The 18,841-nt window shown below is 53.3% G+C and overlaps 1 protein-coding gene across 2 annotated transcripts in view; it reads left to right on the top strand.

The window, feature by feature from the left end:
* The first annotated feature begins 567 nt into the window (after window positions 1-567).
* LOC121272379 overlaps window positions 568-18,841 on the top strand; it is a 118,676-nt gene continuing 100,402 nt past the window's right edge. The window contains exons 1-2 of one of the 2 annotated variants that reach the window (XM_041179031.1): window positions 568-638; window positions 11,624-13,048. In XM_041179031.1, coding sequence (XP_041034965.1) covers window positions 11,734-13,048 — 1,315 coding nt within the window. In that variant the 5' untranslated portion in view covers window positions 568-638; window positions 11,624-11,733. Of the gene's footprint in view, window positions 639-10,517; window positions 10,633-11,623; window positions 13,049-18,841 lie in introns of those variants that run through there. The other variant, XM_041179032.1, reaches the window with a different exon arrangement.

The following is an 18,841-nucleotide window of genomic DNA, read 5'->3' on the forward strand; positions in this document are numbered from 1 at the left end:
TCCATCCTGCTCCACAACATTCCCTCCTTGACCGCTCCATCCTGCTCCACAACATTCCCTCCTTGACCACTCCATCTTTTTCCAGGCCATTCCATTCTTGACCGCTCCATCCTGCTCCAGACCATTCCCTCCTTGACCACTCCATCCTGCTCCAGACCATTCCCTCCTTGACCACTCCATCCTGCTCCAGACCATTCCCTCCTTGACCACTCCATCCTGCTCCAGACCATTCCCTCCTTGACCACTCCATCCTGCTCCAGACCATTCCCTCCTTGACCACTCCATCCTGCTCCAGACCATTCCCTCCTTGACCACTCCATCCTGCTCCAGACCATTCCCTCCTTGACCACTCCATCCTGCTCCACACCATTCCCTCCTTGAACATTCCCACCTCACTATTGGTTGTTCCCCTGTGCCCGGCTGTGCCACGTGGTCAGGAGGGGTGGGGGGGGAGGGGGGCGCTCGCGCTCGCGCTCAGGCAGCCGCATCAGGCGCTCGCGCGCGTTGTGCACAGGAAGCGACGGGCGGAGACGGGGACGCGCAACGCTGGACGCTGCGTCGTGACGTCAGAGGGAGCGCGCCGGTGACGTAGGGGAGAGCGCGACCGAGAGAGGGAGAGAGAGGGAGAAACCATGATGGTGAGGAGAGTAAATAGAGAGAAAGAGGGTGGGGGGCAACAGAGAGGGAGGGGGGACGTGTGGGGGGGGGTTGGGGGGAGGGGGGACGTGTGGGGGGGGTTGGGGGGAGGGGGGACGTGAGGGGGGGGGAGGGGCGACGTGAGGGGGGGTTGGGGGAGGGGGGACGTGAGGGGGGGGTTGGGGGAGGGGGGACGTGTGGGGGGGGGTTGTGGGGAGGGGGGACGTGAGGGGGGGAGGGGCGACGTGAGGGGGGGTTGGGGCGAGGGGGAACGTGAGGGGGGGGTTGGGGGAGGGGGGACGTGAGGGGGGGGTTGGGGCGAGGGGGAACGTGAGGGGGGGGTTGGGGGAGGGGGGACGTGAGGGGGGGGTTGGGGGGAGGGGGGGACGTGAGGGGGGGGGTTGGGGGAGGGGGGACGTGAGGGGGGGTTGGGGCGAGGGGGGGGGTGTTGGGGGGAGGGGGGACGTGAGGGGGGGGTTGGGGGAGGGGGGACGTGAGGGGGGGGTTGGGGGGAGAGGGGGACGTGAGGGGGGGTTGGGGGGAGGGGGGACGTGAGGGGGGGTTGGGGGAGGGGGGACGTGAGGGGGGGGTTGGGGGAGGGGGGACGTGAGGGGGGGTTGGGGCGAGGGGGGACGTGAGGGTGGTGTTGGGGGGAGGGGGGACGTGAGGGGGGGGTTGGGGGAGGGGGGGACGTGAGGGGGGGGGTTGGGGGAGGGGGGACGTGAGGGGGGGTTGGGGCGAGGGGGAACGTGAGGGGGGGGTTGGGGGAGGGGGGACGTGAGGGGGGGTTGGGGCGAGGGGGAACGTGAGGGGGGTGTTGGGGGGAGGGGGGACGTGAGGGGGGGGTTGGGGCGAGGGGGGACGTGAGGGTGGTGTTGGGGGGAGGGGGGACGTGAGGGGGGGGTTGGGGGGAGGGGGGTGTTGGGGGGAGGGGGGACGTGAGGGGGGGTTGGGGGGAGAGGGGACGTGAGGGGGGGTGTTGGGGGGAGGGGGGACGTGAGGGGGGGTTGGGGGAGGGGGGACGTGAGGGGGGGTTGGGGTGAGGGGGGGTGTTGGGGGGAGGGGGGACGTGAGGGGGGGGTTGGGGGAGGGGGGACGTGAGGGGGGGGAGGGGGAACGTGAGGAGGGTTGGGGGAGGGGGGACGTGAGGGGGGGATTGGGGGGAGGGGGGACGTGAGGGGGTGTTGGGGGGAGGGGGGACGTGAGGGGGGGGTTGGGGAGGGGGGGACGTGAGGGGGGGTTGGGGGAGGGGGACGTGAGGGGGGGGTTGGGGGGAGGGGGGACGTGAGGGGGGGGTTGGGGGGAGGGGGGACGTGAGGGGGGGTTGGGGGAGGGGGACGTGAGGGGGGGGTTGGGGGGAGAGGGGACGTGAGGGGGGGGGTTGGGGGGAGGGGGGACGTGAGGGGGGGTTGGGGCGAGGGGGGACGTGAGGGGGGGTTGGGGCGAGGGGGGACGTGAGGGGGGGTTGGGGGAGGGGGGACGTGAGGGGGGGGTTGGGGGAGGGGGGACGTGAGGGGGGGGTTGGGGGAGGGGGGACGTGAGGGGGGGGTTGGGGGGAGAGGGGACGTGAGGGGGGGTTGGGGGGAGGGGGGACGTGAGGGTGGTGTTGGGGGGAGGGGGGGACGTGAGGGTGGTGTTGGGGGGAGGGGGGACGTGAGGGCGGGTTGGGGGAGGGGGGACGTGAGGGGGGGTTGGGGGGAGGGGGGACGTGAGGGGGGGGGTTGGGGGGAGGGGGGACGTGAGGGGGGGTTGGGGGAGGGGGGACGTGAGGGGGGGTTGGGGGGAGGGGGGACGTGAGGGGGGGTTGGGGGGAGGGGGGACGTGAGGGGGGGTTGGGGGGAGAGGGGACGTGAGGGGGGGTTGGGGGGAGGGGGGACGTGAGGGGAGGTTTGGGGGGAGGGGGGACGTGAGGGGGGGTTGGGGTGAGGGGGGGTGTTGGGGGGAGGGGGGACGTGAGGGGGGGTTGGGGGGAGGGGGGACGTGAGGGGGGGGAGGGGGAACGTGAGGAGGGTTGGGGGAGGGGGGACGTGAGGTGGGGTTGGGGGGAGAGGGGACGTGAGGGGGTGTTGGGGGGAGGGGGGACGTGAGGGGGGGGTTGGGGGGAGGGGGGACGTGAGGGGGGGGGTTGGGGGGAGGGGGGATGTGAGGGGGGGTTGGGGGAGGGGGGACGTGAGGGGGGGTTGGGGGAGGGGGGACGTGAGGGGGGGTGTTGGGGGGAGGGGGGACGTGAGGGGGGGGTTGGGGGGACGTGAGGGGGGGTTTGGGGGGAGGGGGAACGTGAGGGGGGGGTTGGGGGAGGGGGGACGTGAGGGGGGGTTGGGGGGAGGGGGAACGTGAGGGGGCGTTGGGGGAAGGGGGAACGTGAGGGGGAGATTGGGGGGAGGGGGAACGTGAGGGGGGGGTTGGGGGAAGGGGGAACGTGAGGGGGGGATTGGGGGGAGGGGGAACGTGAGGGGGGGGTTGGGGGAAGGGGGAACGTGAGGGGGGGATTGGGGGGAGGGGGAACGTGAGGAGGGTTGGGGGAGGGGGGACGTGAGGGGGGTTTGGGGGAAGGGGGAACGTGAGGGGGGGGATTGGGGGGAGGGGGAACGTGAGGAGGGTTGGGGGAGGGGGGGGACGTGAGGTGGGGTTGCGGGGAGGGGGGACGTGGGGGGGTTGCGGGGAGGGGGGACGTGGGGGGGTTGCGGGGAGGGGGGACGTGGGGGGGGAAGTGAGGGGGGGTTGGGGGGAAGTGAGGTGGGTTTGGGGGGAGGGGAGTTTGGGGGGAGGAGGGACGTGAGGGGGGATTGGGGGGACGGGGACATGAGGGGGTGTTGCGGGGAGGGGGGTGTTGGGGGGATGTGAGGGGCGTTGGGGGGAGAGGGGACGTGAGGGGGGGTTGGGGGGAGGGGGGACGTGAGGGGAGGTTGGGGGGAGGGGGGACGTGATGGGGTTGAGGGGACGTGGGGGGGAGGGGGGACGTGAGGAGGGGTTGTGGGGTGTGGGGACATGAGGTGGGGTTGGGGGGGAGGGGGGACGAGGGGGGGGTTGGGGGGAGGGGGGACGTGAGGGGGGAGTTGTTGGACATGGGGTTGGGGGGACGTGAGGGGGGGTTGGGGGGTTGGGGGGAGGGAGGACGTGGGGGCGGCGCTGGGGGGAGGGGGGACGTGGGGGGGGGTTGGGGGTAGGGGGACGTGAGTGGGGGGGTTGGGGGGAGGGAGGACGTGGGGGCGGCGTTGGGAGGGGAGCGTTGGGGGGAGGGGGGATGTGAGGGGGGGTTGGGGGAGAGGGGACGTGACGGGGGGTTGAGGGGACGTGGGGATGTGAAGGGGGGTTGGGGGGAGGGGGGAACGTGAGGGGGGGTTGGGGGGAGGGGGGACGTGAGGGGGGAGTTGGGGGACATGGGGGGGTTGGGGGGACGTGAGGGGGTTGTTGGGGGAGGGAGGACGTGGGGGTGGGTTGGGGGGAGGGGGGACGTGAGTGGGGACGTAAGGGGGGAGGGGGTGTTGGGGGGTGTGGAGACGTGAGGGGGGGGTTGGGGGGAGGTGTGACGTGAGGGGGGGTTGGGGGTAGGAGGGACATAAGGTGGGAGTTGGGGGGACGGGAGGGGGGATGTAAGGGGGGGGACGTGAGGGGGGGTTGGGGGGAGAGGGGACGTGAGTGCGGGTTGGGGACGTGAGGGGGGGTTTGGGGCGGGGTTGGGGGACGTGAGGAGGGGATGGGGGGACATGGGGGAGTTGTGGGCAGGGGGGACGTGGGGGAGTTGTGGGCAGGGGGGACGTGGGGGAGTTGTGGGCAGGGGGGACGTGGGGGAGTTGTGGGCAGGGGGGACGTGGGGGAGTTGTGGGCAGGGGGGACGTGGGGGAATTGTGGGCAGGGGGGACGTGGGGGAGTTGTGGGCAGGGGGGACATGGGGGAGTTGTGGGCAGGGGGGACGTGGGGGAGTTGTGGGCAGGGGGGACGTGGGGGAGTTGTGGGCAGGGGGGACGTGGGGGAGTTGTGGGCAGGGGGGACGTGGGGGAGTTGGGGGAGGGGGATGTGTGGGGGGTCGGGGGAAGGGGGATGTGTGGGGGGTCGGGGGAAGGGGAATGTGTGGGGGGTCGGGGGAAGGGGGATGTGTGGGGGGTCGGGGGAAGGGGGATGTGTGGGGGGTCGGTGGGGAAGGGGGATGTGTGGGGTGTCGGGGGGAAGGGGGATGTGTGGGGGGGAGGGGGCACGTGGGGGGGTTGGCAGAGGGGGGACATGGGCGGTTTGGGTGGAGGAGGGCGTGGGGGTTGTTGGGAGGAGGGCGACGTGGGGAGGGGCGGAGGGTGGTGTGGGGAGGGGGGGAGGGCGGAGAGGGGAGGGGGGACGTGGGGGGAGGGGGGAGAAGGGCGGGGCGATGAGAGGGGAGGGGGGACGTGAGGAGTGAGAGGGTTGGGATATGGGAGTGTTGGGGGGATGTGGGAGGGTTGGGATAGGGGAGGGTGTTGCGGGGGGACGTGGGGAGGAGGGTGGATGTGGGGGGGTTATGTGGGGAGATGGGACATGGGGGGTTGGGGGAGGGGAGATGTGGGGGGGTTGTGGGTGAGGGGGGATGTTGGAGGGGAGGGGGAAGTGGGGGGTTGGGAAGGAGGGACGTTGGGGGGAGGGGGGATGTTGGGGGGTTGTTGGGGATGTTAGTGGGAGAGGGGACATTGGGGGGCAGGGGTACGTTGGGGGGTTTGGAGGAGGGGGTAAGGGAGTGGCGTTGGAGAGGGTGGATATGGGGGTATTGCAGGGGGGTGGACATGGGGGAGTTGGAGAGGGGGAGACGTGGGGGACGGGGGTTGGAGAGAGGGGGGAGGGGTGACGTTGGGGAGGGGGTTTGGAGAAAGGGGCAGGGGGAGGTGGACATTGGGAAAGGGGTTTTGGGGAGAGGGGATTGGGGAGAAGGGAGTGTTGGGGAGAGATCGGAGGTGGGGTTAGGGGGAGCGGGTGTTGGGGGATTTTGGGGAGAGGGTGGGTTGTGGGTGAGGGGCGGTCAGGGAAGAAGAAAAGAGGGGACAGGAGGAATGGGGGTGTTGAGGAGAGGGGGGAATTGGGGGGAAGCAGAGTTGGGGAGAGGAAGGAGGGGGGTTGTGGGGGAAAAGGGGATTGGGGAGAGGTTAATGGAGGTGTGGGAGGGGGGTGGGGGAGAGAAGAGAGAGGGAGGGTGGGGTAGAAGGTGGGTGTATTGAAAATGGATGGTGGAGTGGGAGCGAGAGGAAGGGGAATGAGTTGGGAGGAGGGTGGGAGGATGGGAGAGTGGGGTGGGTGTGGGGAGGGGTGACGGGAAAGGGGTTGTGGAGGGAGTGAGTGGGGAAGAAGGGAGGGGGAGGGAGGGTGGTTGGGGGGTGTTGTTCTGATAATGTACCCCACCGCGCCCCGGTCAGGACACCAACCGCCCCCCACCCCGTCCGCTTCCAAACGCCCTCCACCCTGTCCGCCCCCCACCCCCACGCCCTCCCACCCCCTTATTCCCCTCCCCACACCCTCCAGTTCCCACCCCCCCCTCCCCCACACCCAGCAAAGAGTTGGGGAAATTGCACTATACTTTGTTCGCTGGACAAGATTAGGCTTCATGTGGAAACGTTTAAACATGACAGCCTCAAAAACAAACTGTTTCCAGCTGCAATATATTTTGGGGAAAAACTGAAATCAAAATGTGTAAATGATGCCATTCTGGTTGAGTGTGAGTTCAGATTTTGCAAGGTTTTGATTCCAGCAAACTAACCAGGAGGCTGGGCAGGGTGATTCTTTCCTGTCAGGATTAATGCTGTTTTCATTTTGTGATTAAGGTGCTTTGTATCCTGTTGATCTGAAGCAGTGTTTTGATGGTTTTACTTGTTCACGGGATCTCTTCAGGTTCTGTATTATGTAAGGGTGTGTCTGTTTAGAGAACCTGAGAAGCTCACCACAGCCAGTGTGGCATTGCACTGAGCCAGGTAGATCAGCAAGGTCTGAGTTTTGATTGCAGGCTGCTTTCAGCTGGAGTGGCAGAGAGGGTATCTGAATTGGCTTCTGCCCCTCTGAGGTAGGGAGTGGGCAAATGGTTGGAAGAACTCCATTCCTGGCAGCACAGTGGGTGTTTTTTTAATTCATTCATGGGATGTGGGTGTCTCTGGCTGGGCCAGCATTTATTGCCCATCCCTAATTGCCCCTTGAGAAGGTGGTGGTGAGCTGCCTTCTTGAACCGCTGCAGTCCATGTGGTGTAGGTACACCCACAGCGCTTTTAGGGAGAGAGTTCCAGGATTTTGACCCAGTGACAGTGAAGGAACGGCCAATATATTTCTAAGTCAGGGTGGTGAGTGACTTGGAGGGGAACTTGCAGGTGGCGGTGTCCTGATGTGTCTGCTGCCCTTGTCCTTCTAGATGGTAGTGGTCGCAGGTTTGGAAGGTGCTGCCTAAGGAGCCTTGGTGAGTTGCTGCAGTGCATCTTGTAGATGGTACACACTGCGGCTACTGTGTGCCAGTGGTGTGGGGAGTGAATGTTGAAGATGGTGGGTGGGGTGCCAATCAAGCGGGGTTGCTTTTTCCTTGATAGTGTCAAGCTTCTTGAGTGTTGTTGGAGCTTGTTCCATCACACTCCTGACTTGTGCCTTGTCGATGGTGGACAGGCTTTGGGGAGACAGGAGGTGAGTTACTCACTGCAGGATTCCCAGCCTCTGACCTGCTCTTGTAGCCACAATATTTATATGCCGAGTCCAGTTCATTTCTGGTCAATGGTAAACCCCAGGACATTGATGGTGTACCTGTACCACAGGGACTGAGGCAGCTCACCACCATCTTCTCATGAGCAATTAGGGGTGGACAATAAATGGCCATCTAGCCAGTGACATCCTATGCATGAAAAAAGTATAAACACTGGAGAAAGCTACAAGTTCGAATATGCCTGCTCCTGTTCCTCAGCCCTCTCTAACTCATAGTCACTTGTGGTAAAACATTCCATGTTCACATAGCCCAGTTTGGAATAAATCTTCTATCTCCCTCAAGTTTCTTTCACTTGGTTACCACTTCATCAATCAGTGAAAGCAAACTTTCTTTGTTCAGCTTTCCAAAGTGCTTCATTTAGACTATCTCCACTTTCTCAGTGTAAGTGTGGGTAGAGGAAGCACTCCAGATTCCTGAGCTTTCCTTCAAGATGATAACCTCGAGTGACTCTTCACGTGATCGCATATCACGCAGAATTTCCAGCACAGAAACAGGCCATTCGGCCCGTCTGCTCCGTGCTGGTGTTTCTGCTGCATTCGCGCCTCCTCCCACTCCCTCTTCCATCTCGCCCTATCAGTATATCATTCCATTCCGTTCCCCCTCGTGTTTATCGAGCTTCCCTCCCCCTAAATGTCTCTGTACTATTCATCTCAACCACTCCCTGTGGTTGGCAGCGAGCTCCACATTCTCCCCACTCTCTGGGTAAAGAAGTTTTTCCTGAATTCCCCATTGGATTTATTAATAATTATCATATACCTATGGCCTCTGGTTCTAGTTTCACCAGGAAGTGGAAACATTTTCTCTTAAGTTCAGCCTATCAGACCCTTCCATACGTGTGTAAATTTGTGTGACTGCTCTAATAGTGTCCCCAATATTGTAGGGCTGATGGTCTGAAACAGTTGCTTTACTCTGCATCCTCTCAGCATTACTCCTGGTTGAATGTTGAGAAGCTTGTCAATCTGTCTCAATGATGAGGATACACGTATAATTACAGTTAAAAGTGACTGAGTGCTGCTCCTGTAGCTGATTGCCCTCAGCCATGTTTTAGTGGGTAGCACAGCCCCTCACGTCTGAATCAGACGGCCATGGGTTCAAATCCCTCTCCAGAGACTTGAGCATGACATCCATGCCAACATTCCCAGTGCAGTACTGAGCGAATGCTGCATTGTCAGAGGCGCTGTCTTTTGGATGAGGCGTTAAACCGAAGCACCATCTTCTATCTTGGGCAAACATAAAAGGCCCCACTGCACTATTTTGAAGAGGAGCAGGAAGCCTTCTGCTGAGAGAATACTTACCCCTCAGCTAACGTTGCTGAAAGAGACTGTCCTGAGGAGACGAGAGGTGCTGCAGAAACACAGGTTTTTCTTTATAAAGCTGTGGAGAATCCTCGTCTGTACAGATTGATGTATTGGAGCTCGGTTGATACTGTGGTTTTGGACCCTGTTCTTAACGCATGCTGTAAAGAGCTAGTAGCATTGTACTGTGTAATACCGTACTCAGCCATGCAGGCAATAAGTTGCCAAGTTTTATCTCTGGCCTGCGCAGAAGGCGTTAGTGTCAGTTAGTTAGAAAGAAAGTCTGCCATTTATACAGGGCTTTTCACGAGCCCCAGGATGTCTCAAAGTACATTGCAGCAAATTAAGTACTTTTAGCATTTAGTCACTGTTGTAAGTTAGGAAACAGGGCAGCCAATCAGTGCACAGCAAGTTGCCGTGAGCAGATAATCTGACCAGATGATCTTTTTTTCTTGGTGTTGTTGGAGGGATCAATATTAGCCCAGCACTCTGGTGAGAACTGTCCTGGGCCATTTCCTGTAAATGCTACTTAAGGGCTAGCGCGTAGTTTCAGCAAGAAACCCCAATTGCAGAGTAATGTTCATTGGGGATGGCATGGATTCCTGCCTCTTCCAAAAAAAAAAGTGGAAAATTGGCAGACTGCTGGAATAGGCTAAACCCACTGAAGTCGGATTTATTTATGCATTGGTTAATACACAGAAATCAAATCTTACAAGAAGATACGGGAACTGCAAATTCTCAAAAGCATAAAATTAGAATCGTTCTACACTGGGTGAATTTAGAACGTTCGGATCTCAGTATGCCAGTCATTTAGATGAAAGACAGATGTGTCTCTTGGTAGACTGTCCAGAGGTGACATTGTACATGGACGCTGTGAATCCAGTTTGTCCACAAAAGTTTGGAACTTGTTGCAGAATTGAAGCTGAGTTACCTGAAATGGAATTATGCCATGGCTTGTTTGTAACACTCTCGCAGTTCCTTTGATGTAAGCAGGCTAAGGGTTTAATGGATCTCATATTTTGCCAGACGTTAATGACTGGACCCTCGCTATTACCTCCATGAATTGAGAAGCCTCTTCAACTATCCATCAGTTAACATTTCAAATAACTATTCCAGTCACTAAGCAATTGTTGATATAATTGGCTACTAAACAAGGAATTGGAAGACAAGAAACCTATTGAGGACAGGCAGTTTGCATTGTATATGCTAAATAGGTTTTCATTCATTCAGGCCCTTTAGTGTATTGCTTAGGAATGCCACAGAACATTAACTCCAGAGACACTGTTGACTGAAGCCAGTATTACAGTCAGAGTGATCTTAGAATCGTAACATAGAATCACAGAATAGTTACAATACAGTAGGCCATTCAGCCCATTGTGTCCGTGCTGGCCCTCTGAAGGGGCAGTTCACCTGGTGCCACTGCCCTGCTTTTTCACCTGCAAATGGTTTCATTTCAGATAATGATCTAGTTCCCTTTAGAAAGCCTCAATTGACCCCACCTCGACCACACTCTCAGGCAGCGCATTCCAGATGCACTCCACTCGCTGCATGAGAAAATTTTTCCTCATGTCACAATTACTTCTTTTGCCAATTACATTAAACCTGTGCCCTCTGGTTCTCGATCCTTCTGCCAATGGGAACTGTTTCTCCCTATCTGTCCAGACACCCCTCGTGATTTTGAATGTTATTATCAAATCTCCTCAGGAGAACAGTTCCAGCCTCTCCACAGAACTTATTTGATATCACATCATATACAGGAATTTCCTTAATAACGCACTTGTACCCAGCATCCAAGAGCGTTTGGTGCAAGTAAGGTAGTGATAATTGATGGCCGCATCTTGTAAGCATTTTATCGGCTGACTCGGGCAGCTTTGGCAGAGGCTTGAGGAGTGATTGGTTCCCCGCTGATTTTGGCAGAAGAGTAATATGGAACAGGCGTTGGAGAGCAAGACAACTACAACTTGTGTTTATACACAAGCTTCACAGGAATATTTTCAGACAAAAACTGAGGTAAGGTATTAGGACAGGTGCACGAAAACTTGGTCAAAGTGGTGGCCCTTAAGGAGGAGAGTGTGGTCGGGAGAGGTGAGTTTAGTACTAGGGGTCGTAATCTCAGTGCGAGGGGTTAGCCTGAGCTGAGAACCTGTTCACCCAGAGGGTTGTGAATCTTTAGAGCTGTAGATGTTGAGTCATTGAGTATATTCAAGACTGAGTTGGATAGATTCTTCGACACTGAAGGACATGGCGATAGGGCAGGAAAGTGGATTTGATGTCGTAGATCAGCCAGGATCTGATTGAAAAGGACAGGTTTGAGGCGCTGGATGGACTACTCCTGCTCCTATTTCTTATGTTCCTTTAAGAGGTTTAGGGAGGGAATTCCAGAGCTCGGGACCTAGGCAGATGAAGGCATAATCACCAATGGCAAAGCGGTATAAATCAGGGATGTGTAAGAGGCTCGAAATGGAGGAGAGCTGAGCTCTCGGAGAGAGGGGGGTTAGGAGGGGAGTGTATGTTCTGTAAGGCTCGAGGAGGTTACAGAGATGGCAAGGAGGAGCGACCATTAGAGTATGGTAGAAATAAACTCTGGAATCATGTCAAGGCCATGGCTGAATTTTGAAGTGGTTAGAGGTTCAAAACTGATTCAAACTCTGGTCTGTTGCATGAGTTTCTGGGTTTGGGTTAAAGGGTGGCTCCTTTACTCATGTTCAGCTGCTTTTAATTCTAAATGATCAGAACGGGCTACCGCTTGTAGGTGACATTCCTGGTACCCTATTCAGTGAGCTCTGCCGGAAAGCTAGGAATGTGATCGGACTGGGCTGTGATGCCACGCACAGTCAAGTTGCCTGCTGGCACAAGCTGTCTAGGGTGACACAGGAAGGATGGCCACCTGAGGGTTAGTGGCACCTTTAGAATTGTACCCGATATGCCAATACTTTTAGAGGAATGAGGGAGGTGGGGGAGAATGAAATCTGTACTAAAAACCACAATTTCTCACCTTCAGGTAACTAGAAAGTATGCAAGATAACATCCAAGGAAGGAAACACTGTGAGCAGACTTCAACCTGACACCCCATCCTTCATAAAGTAAGAGCAACTTTGTTCCAGGAGGAAAATGGACTTCACAGGGAGAAGGGCGAAGACTCGATCGGCTGAGGGCTGGTTCCAGGGACACACAGGATACGGTGTCTCAGACTCGATGGCAGGGCGGGTGCAGAAAGATGGAAGCCACTTCTTGACAAATCACTCTACCTGGAACAATTTGTCGAGGAAGAGGAAAGCAGCCTTTGAAGCGCTGTCTGGAAAAGCTACGAGCGACTGGGGTGTGGCACCTGAATGGGAAATGCCAGAATGCAGTGTCCCGTGTGAGGGGGTCTCAGACACTAGGGTTAGTTCCAAGCAAATGGAGAGCAACTGTAACTCTTCCAGCAACCGGGCAAGATGCAGTCGCTATGCTCTGGGTGGAGGCGTGGATCACCAAGGGACCCTGCTGAGGAATCAAATCGGGTGCAAGATTGCGCCGGCCACGAAATCTTGTAGAGGCCTGAAGCGAAGGCGATATCGGAAGAGGTGGAAGCTGATGCAGGCCTTCCACATGCTCCTCTATCGCCGGATTTCTCCCTTGACGTTCCACTGGAGGATCTGGAACTTGTTCAGGAAGCGGCGAGCGCCGCGGCTTTACGGGGTCAAACACGGGCAGCCCGAGGCTTGCCAGTCAGCCGGTGAAGGATCCGGGAGCGTAGGGAACGCTCGACCGCAGGAATGGGAAGCCCGGCCAAAGTATCAGGAGGAAGGTGAGGTGCTGCGGACTGGGGTGGTTTCCGGCTATCGCCTGGGTGCCTCCAGCCCGTGCTCGGAAAGCTACAAAGCCGCCCGTTCCCTGGAGGGAAGCAACAACCTGTGGCTGAAACCTGGAAGCAAAAGCCCAAACGTGAGGCCGCCGGGCCTGTCTGTCACCAATTGTCCATCCTTGCCCAAGGACTTCAGACTCTTAAATCAAGGGGGCACCTTGGAAAATGCCGGCCACCCGACTGCAGCACCCGTCTCATTCAGGGGCAGCATGCCGGCTGACTTTTCAGAGAAACCAAAGGAGGGCTTGAATGCTTTAATGCAGACCAACAGCCACGGTCTTTCTGGGCCCGGCCGAACATTGGGTGGCATGGATCACGGAGAAAATGCTCACCAGGCCCAAGGTGCAAGGCTGTTGGGAAAGCTGCCCATGGACCGAGAGCACCCCTTGTATTCCCGGTATGTGGCGCGGCAGAAGGACACGCTGCAGGTTTGCCGAGACGAAGCCGGTGGCGACAATTTGACCCACAGTTCGATTCACCTCGGCGCTCAGGAGCAGGCGAGAGGACTTTTGCCCGGTCGTTCGAAGCCAGCAGAGGCGGGCATCTCCGTTGGCCAAATGCCATTCAGTGGCGTTGGAGGTAACTGTTGAGTTCAATGTGCTTGTTTAGGAAAAGATTCAGGGCAGCTGTTTAAACATCCCTATTGGCTGAGTAGGCTTAATGCACTGTATGTGGAGGCATGTGCCACACTGATCAGAAGGACGCTGCATGGCGATACAAACACCAAGGTATATTGGCTGCCTTCAGTTCATTTCCATTGACACTTGGGGTTGAAGATGGAATATAATTTACAGCACAGAAACAGGCCTTTCAGCCCAACTGGTCCATGCCAGTATTCAGACTCCACATGAATCTCCTCCCACCCCTCTATCTCACCCCATCAACATAATCCTTCAGTTACTTTCTCCCTTATCCAAATTCCCCTTAAACATATTTGTCCTATATCCTCAAGTACCCCACGTCGAATCATAGACTGGTAACAACACAAAAGGAAGCCATTCAGCCCGTCGTATTTGTGCAAGCTCTCACTGCCCCGTAGTCCTGCAAATATTTTTTTCAGGTATTTATCTGATACCCTTTTTCAAGCCTCAATTAAATCTGCCTCCACCACACTTTCAGGCAGTGCATTCCACCTTCTCAAGGAAGGATAGTTGGGGCTGGGCAACAAATACTGGTTCCTCATGTGCCTCTGGTTCTTCTGCCAGTCACCTGAATCCGTGCCCTCTGAACCTTTCACCAATCGGAACAGTTGCTCCCTATCGACTCTGTCCTGACCTGTCATGGTTTTGAACAGCTCTATCAAATCTGCTCTCAACCGTATCTTCCCTCAGGAGAGCAACCCCCAGCTTCTCCAGTCTGCCCTTGTAACTCAAGCTCCTCATCCCTGGGACCATGCTCTTAAATCTTTACTGGACCGTCTCACATGCCTTCACATCCACCCATAAAGGGGGCCCAGAATTGGACACAATAGTCCAGTTGAGGCCGAACACATGTTTTATAAAGTCTCACCATAACCTGCTTGTTTTTGCGCGCACAGTCTCTGTTTATAAAGCCCAGGATCCTGTATGCCTTATTAATGCTTTCTTAACCTGCCCTGCCACCTGCACTGGAGCCCCCACCATTGCATTCACCAGAGTCCTGGTTTTATAGTCACAACAGTCCTCCCCACAATCTCCTCAAAGCTCCCACTATTTACACCATTCACAACCCCAAACATTAAAAGCCACCGTAGCCCCACCCTTTACAGTTACCAGAAACACTGCCATTTATTAGCACCAGAACTTTAACCATTTTAAACTCTGTACGGTTCCTACGATTTTCAGTTACCACAAACCCCAGCCGCTATTCTAGTCACGTGGATTCCTCATGGATCAGCAAAGGCCCTGTTTGTCATCTAATTAATCCAGGCCAGAGTGCTTGAGAATGGGAGCACATCATGAGGTGGCACATGAGCTTGAATCTGCTGTCTCAGCTGCAAGGGTCTGAGATGAAATGAGCTCTCAACCCACTGCAGAATGTTGCTCCTGGTACTCCGGTGGCGTACCGCAGGGTTCGGTGCTACGACCCTTGCTGTTTGTCTTGTATATTAATGATTTACACATGAATATAGGAGGTATGATCAGTAAGTTCGCAGATGACACGCAAATTGGTGGTGCCGAAAATATAATGGAGGAAAACCTTAGATTACAGGACGATATAGATGGGCTGGTAAGATGGGCAGAGCAGTGGCAAATGGAATTTAATCCTGAGCAGTGTGAGGTGATGCATTTTGGGGGGACTAACACACAAGGGAATACACAATGAATGGTAGGATCCTAGGAAGTACGGAGGATCAGAGGGACCTCGGTGTACATGTTCATAGATCACTGAAGGCAGCAGCACAGGTAGATAAGGTGGTTAAGAAGTCATATGGGAATCTTGCCTTTATTAGCTGAGGCATAGGATATAAGAGCAAAGAGGTTATGTTGGAGCTGTATAAAACACTAGTTAGGCCACAGCTGGAGTACTGTGTGCAGTTCTGGTTGCTGCACTATAGGAAGGATGTGATTGCACTGGAGAGGGTGCAGAGGAGATTCACCAGGATGTTTCTTGGGCTGGAGCGTTTCAGCTATGAAGAGAGACTGGGGAGGCCAGGGTTGTTTTCCTTAGAGCAGAGAAGGCTGAGGGGGGACCTGATAGAGGTATACAAAATTATGAGAGGCATAAATAGGGTAGATAGGAAGAAATTTTTCCCCCTAGTGGAGGTGTCAATAACCAGGGGGCATAGATTTAAGGTAAGGGGCAGGAGGTTTAGAGGGGATGTGAAGAAACTTTTTTTCACCCAGAGGGTGGTTGGAATCTGGGACATGCTGCCTAAGGGGGTGGTAGAGGCAGGAACCCTCACAACATTTAAAGAAGTATTTAGATGAGCACTTGAAACGCCATAGCATACAGGGCTACGGGCCAAGTGCTGGAAAATGGGATTAGAATAGATAGGGGCGTGATGGCCAGCATGGACACAATGGGCCGAAGGGCCTGTTTCTGTGCTGTATATCTCTATGACTTGTACTATACCGTAGCTTTATCGAGTGGTAGTCTGAAGTTAGATCCTAGGATATTGTAGTGTTGGGCTGATCATATTTGAAATATTGCAATTGGAATCAGTGGGGAATCATTCCTTCATCCTATTGTTAGACACCCGGAGGAGATGAAGTTTGGTACTCGGGAATGGAAAAATCTCTCCTTTCTGACACCGAGTGTCAGCCCCATGAGCAAGTGATGCAGGCTCATCCTGGCAAGAGACATGATTCTGAACGAGGACACAGTGGCTGAATCAGATCACGAGCTTGAGGCAGCGGAGGAGGTGGGGTAGGGGGGGCGGTGTTGGGCATATTGAGAAATAGAGGAAGCTGAGATTGTAGAACTGAAAGTTAGGATGGGCGAAGGGCATTCAGGCTGGTGTTTGAAAGGAGGGAGTGAGGAGACCTGCTGAGCAGAGGAAGCTTGTGAGGTTAGTGGCAGGGGAGGATTGGAGGGTCTGACTCAATGTTCACTGGAAGACATGAAAATATAGCTGAATGCAATCAGATTCAGAGTAAAGAACTCCATCAGGTATAATTTAATAGTTCGGATTAAACACTCCATTACGCAGAGTTTAATACAGTTCTATTCAGAATAAAGCACTCCATCAGGTATAGTATAATACAGGTATAGTATAATACAGCTAGATCCAGAATGAAGCACTCCATTAGGTATAGTTTAATACAGTTATTTTCAGAGTAAAACGCTCCATCAGATATCGTTTAATGCAGTTAGATTCAGAGCAAAGCACTCCATCTGTCAGGTATAGCTGAATACAGTTAGATTCTGGGTAAAGCATTCCGTTTGGTATAATTCCATACAGTTAGATTCAGAGTGAAACACTAATACAGTCACATTCAGAGTAAAGGACTCCACCAGGTGTAGTTCAACACAGTTAGATTCAGAGTGAAACACGCCAGGTATAGTTTAATGCAGTTAGATTCAGAGTAAAGCACTGCATCTATCAAGTATAGTTTAATACAGTTAATTTCAGAATGAAGCACTCCCTTTGGTATAGTTTAATACAGTTAAATTCAGAGTAAAGCCCTCCAGATGTGGTTTAATACAGTTAGATTCAGAGGAAAATGCTCCATCAGGTATAGATTAATACAGTTAGATTCAGAGTAAAACACTCCATCAGGTATAGTTTAATACAGTTAGATTCAGAGGAAAACACTTCAGATATCGCTTAATACAGTTAGATTCAGAGTAAAACACTCCATCGGGTATATTTTAATACAGTAAGATTCAGAGTAAAACACTCCATCAAGTATAGTTTAATACAGTTAGATACAGAGTAAAACGCTCCATCAAGTATAGTTTAATACAGTTAGATACTGAGTAAAACACTTCATCAAGTATAGTTTAATACAGTTAGATACAGAGTAAAACACTCCATTACGTATTGTTTAATTAAGTTAGATACAGCGTAAAACACTCCAAGTATAGTTTAGTACAGTTAGATTCAGAGTAAAACACTCCATCAGATATAGTTTAATACGGTTAGATTCAGAGTAAAACACTCCAGGTATAGTTTCATACAGTTGGATTCAGAGTAAAGCACTCCATCAGGTATAGTTTAATACAGTTAGATTCAGAGTAAAGCACTCCATCAGGTATGGTTTAATACAGTTGGTTTCAGAGTAAAGCACTCCATCAGGTATAGTTTAATACAGTTAGATTCAGAGTAAAACACTCCATCAGGTATTGTTGAATACAGTTAGATTCTGAGTAAAAGACTCCATCAGGTACAGTTGAATACAGTTAGATTGAGAGTAAAGCACTTCATCAGGTATAGTTTAATACAGTTAGATACAGAGTAAAACACTCCATCAAGTTTTGTTTTAATACAGTTAGATACAGAGTAAAACACTCCATCAAGTATAGTTTAATACACTTAGATACAGAGTAAAACACTCCATCAGATATTGTTGAATACAGTTAGATTCAGAGTTAAACACTCCATTAGGTATAGTTCAATACAGTTAGATTCAGAGTAAATCACTGCATCAGGTATTGTTGAATACAGTTATATTCAGAGGAAAACACTCCATCAGGTATTGTTCAATACAGTTTGATTCAGAGTAAAACACTCCATCAGATATAGCTAATACAGTTTGATTCAGAGTAAAACACTGCATCAGGTATTGTTGAATAGTTAGATTCAGAGTGATACACTCCATCAGATATAGTTTAATACAGTTAAATTCACGGTAAAACACTCCATCAGGTATTGTTCAATACAGATAGATTCGGAGTAAAACACTCCATCAGGTATTGTTGAATAAAGTTAGCTTCAGAGTAAAACTCTCCATCAGGTATTGTTGAATACAGTTAGATTCAGAGTAAAACACTCCATCAGATATAGTTTAATACAGTTAGATTCAGTGTAAAACACTCCAGGTATAGTTTCATACAGTTGGATTCAGAGTAAAGCACTCCATCAGGTATAGTTTAATACAGTTAGATTCAGAGTAAAGCACTCCATCAGGTATGGTTTAATACAGTTGGCTTCAGAGTAAAGCACTCCATCAGGTATAGTTTAATACAGTTAGTTTCAGAGTAAGACACTCCATCAGGTATAGTTTAATACAGTTAGATTCAGAGTAAAACACTCGCTCGGGTATAGTTGAATACCATTAGATTCAGAGTAAAACACTCCATCTGGTATAGTTCAATACAGTTAGATTCAGAGTAAAACATTCCATCAAGTATTGTTTAATACAGTTAGATTCAGAGTAAAACACTCCATCAGATATAGTTTAATACAGTGAGATTCAGAGTAAAACACTCCATCAGATATTGTTGAATACAGTTAGATTCAGAGTAAAACACTCCATCAGATATAGTTTAATACAGTTAGATTCAGAGTAAAACATTCCATCAGGTGTAGTTTAATACATTTAGATTCAGAATAAAGCACTCCATCTGATATAGTTTAATACAGTTAGATTCAGAGTAAAACACTCCATCAGGTATAGTTTCATACAGTTAGATTCAGAGTAAAACATTCCATCAGGTATAGTTTGATACTGTTTGATTCAGAGTAAAACACTGCATCAAGTATAGTTTAATACAATTAGATCCAGAGTAAAACACTCCAGGTATAGTTTAATACAGCTAGATTCAGAGTAAAACACTCCACCTGGTATTGTTGAATACAGTTAGATTCAGAGTAAAACACACCATCAGATATTGTTTAATACAGTTAGATTCAGAGTAAAACACTCCATCAGGTATTGTTGAATAATTATATTCAGAGGAAAACACTCCATCAGATACAGTTTAATACAGTTAGATTCAGAGTAAAAC

The sequence above is a fragment of the Carcharodon carcharias genome, chromosome 33, assembly GCF_017639515.1.
Source record: "Carcharodon carcharias isolate sCarCar2 chromosome 33, sCarCar2.pri, whole genome shotgun sequence".
Classification (NCBI taxonomy): Eukaryota; Metazoa; Chordata; class Chondrichthyes; order Lamniformes; family Lamnidae; genus Carcharodon; species Carcharodon carcharias.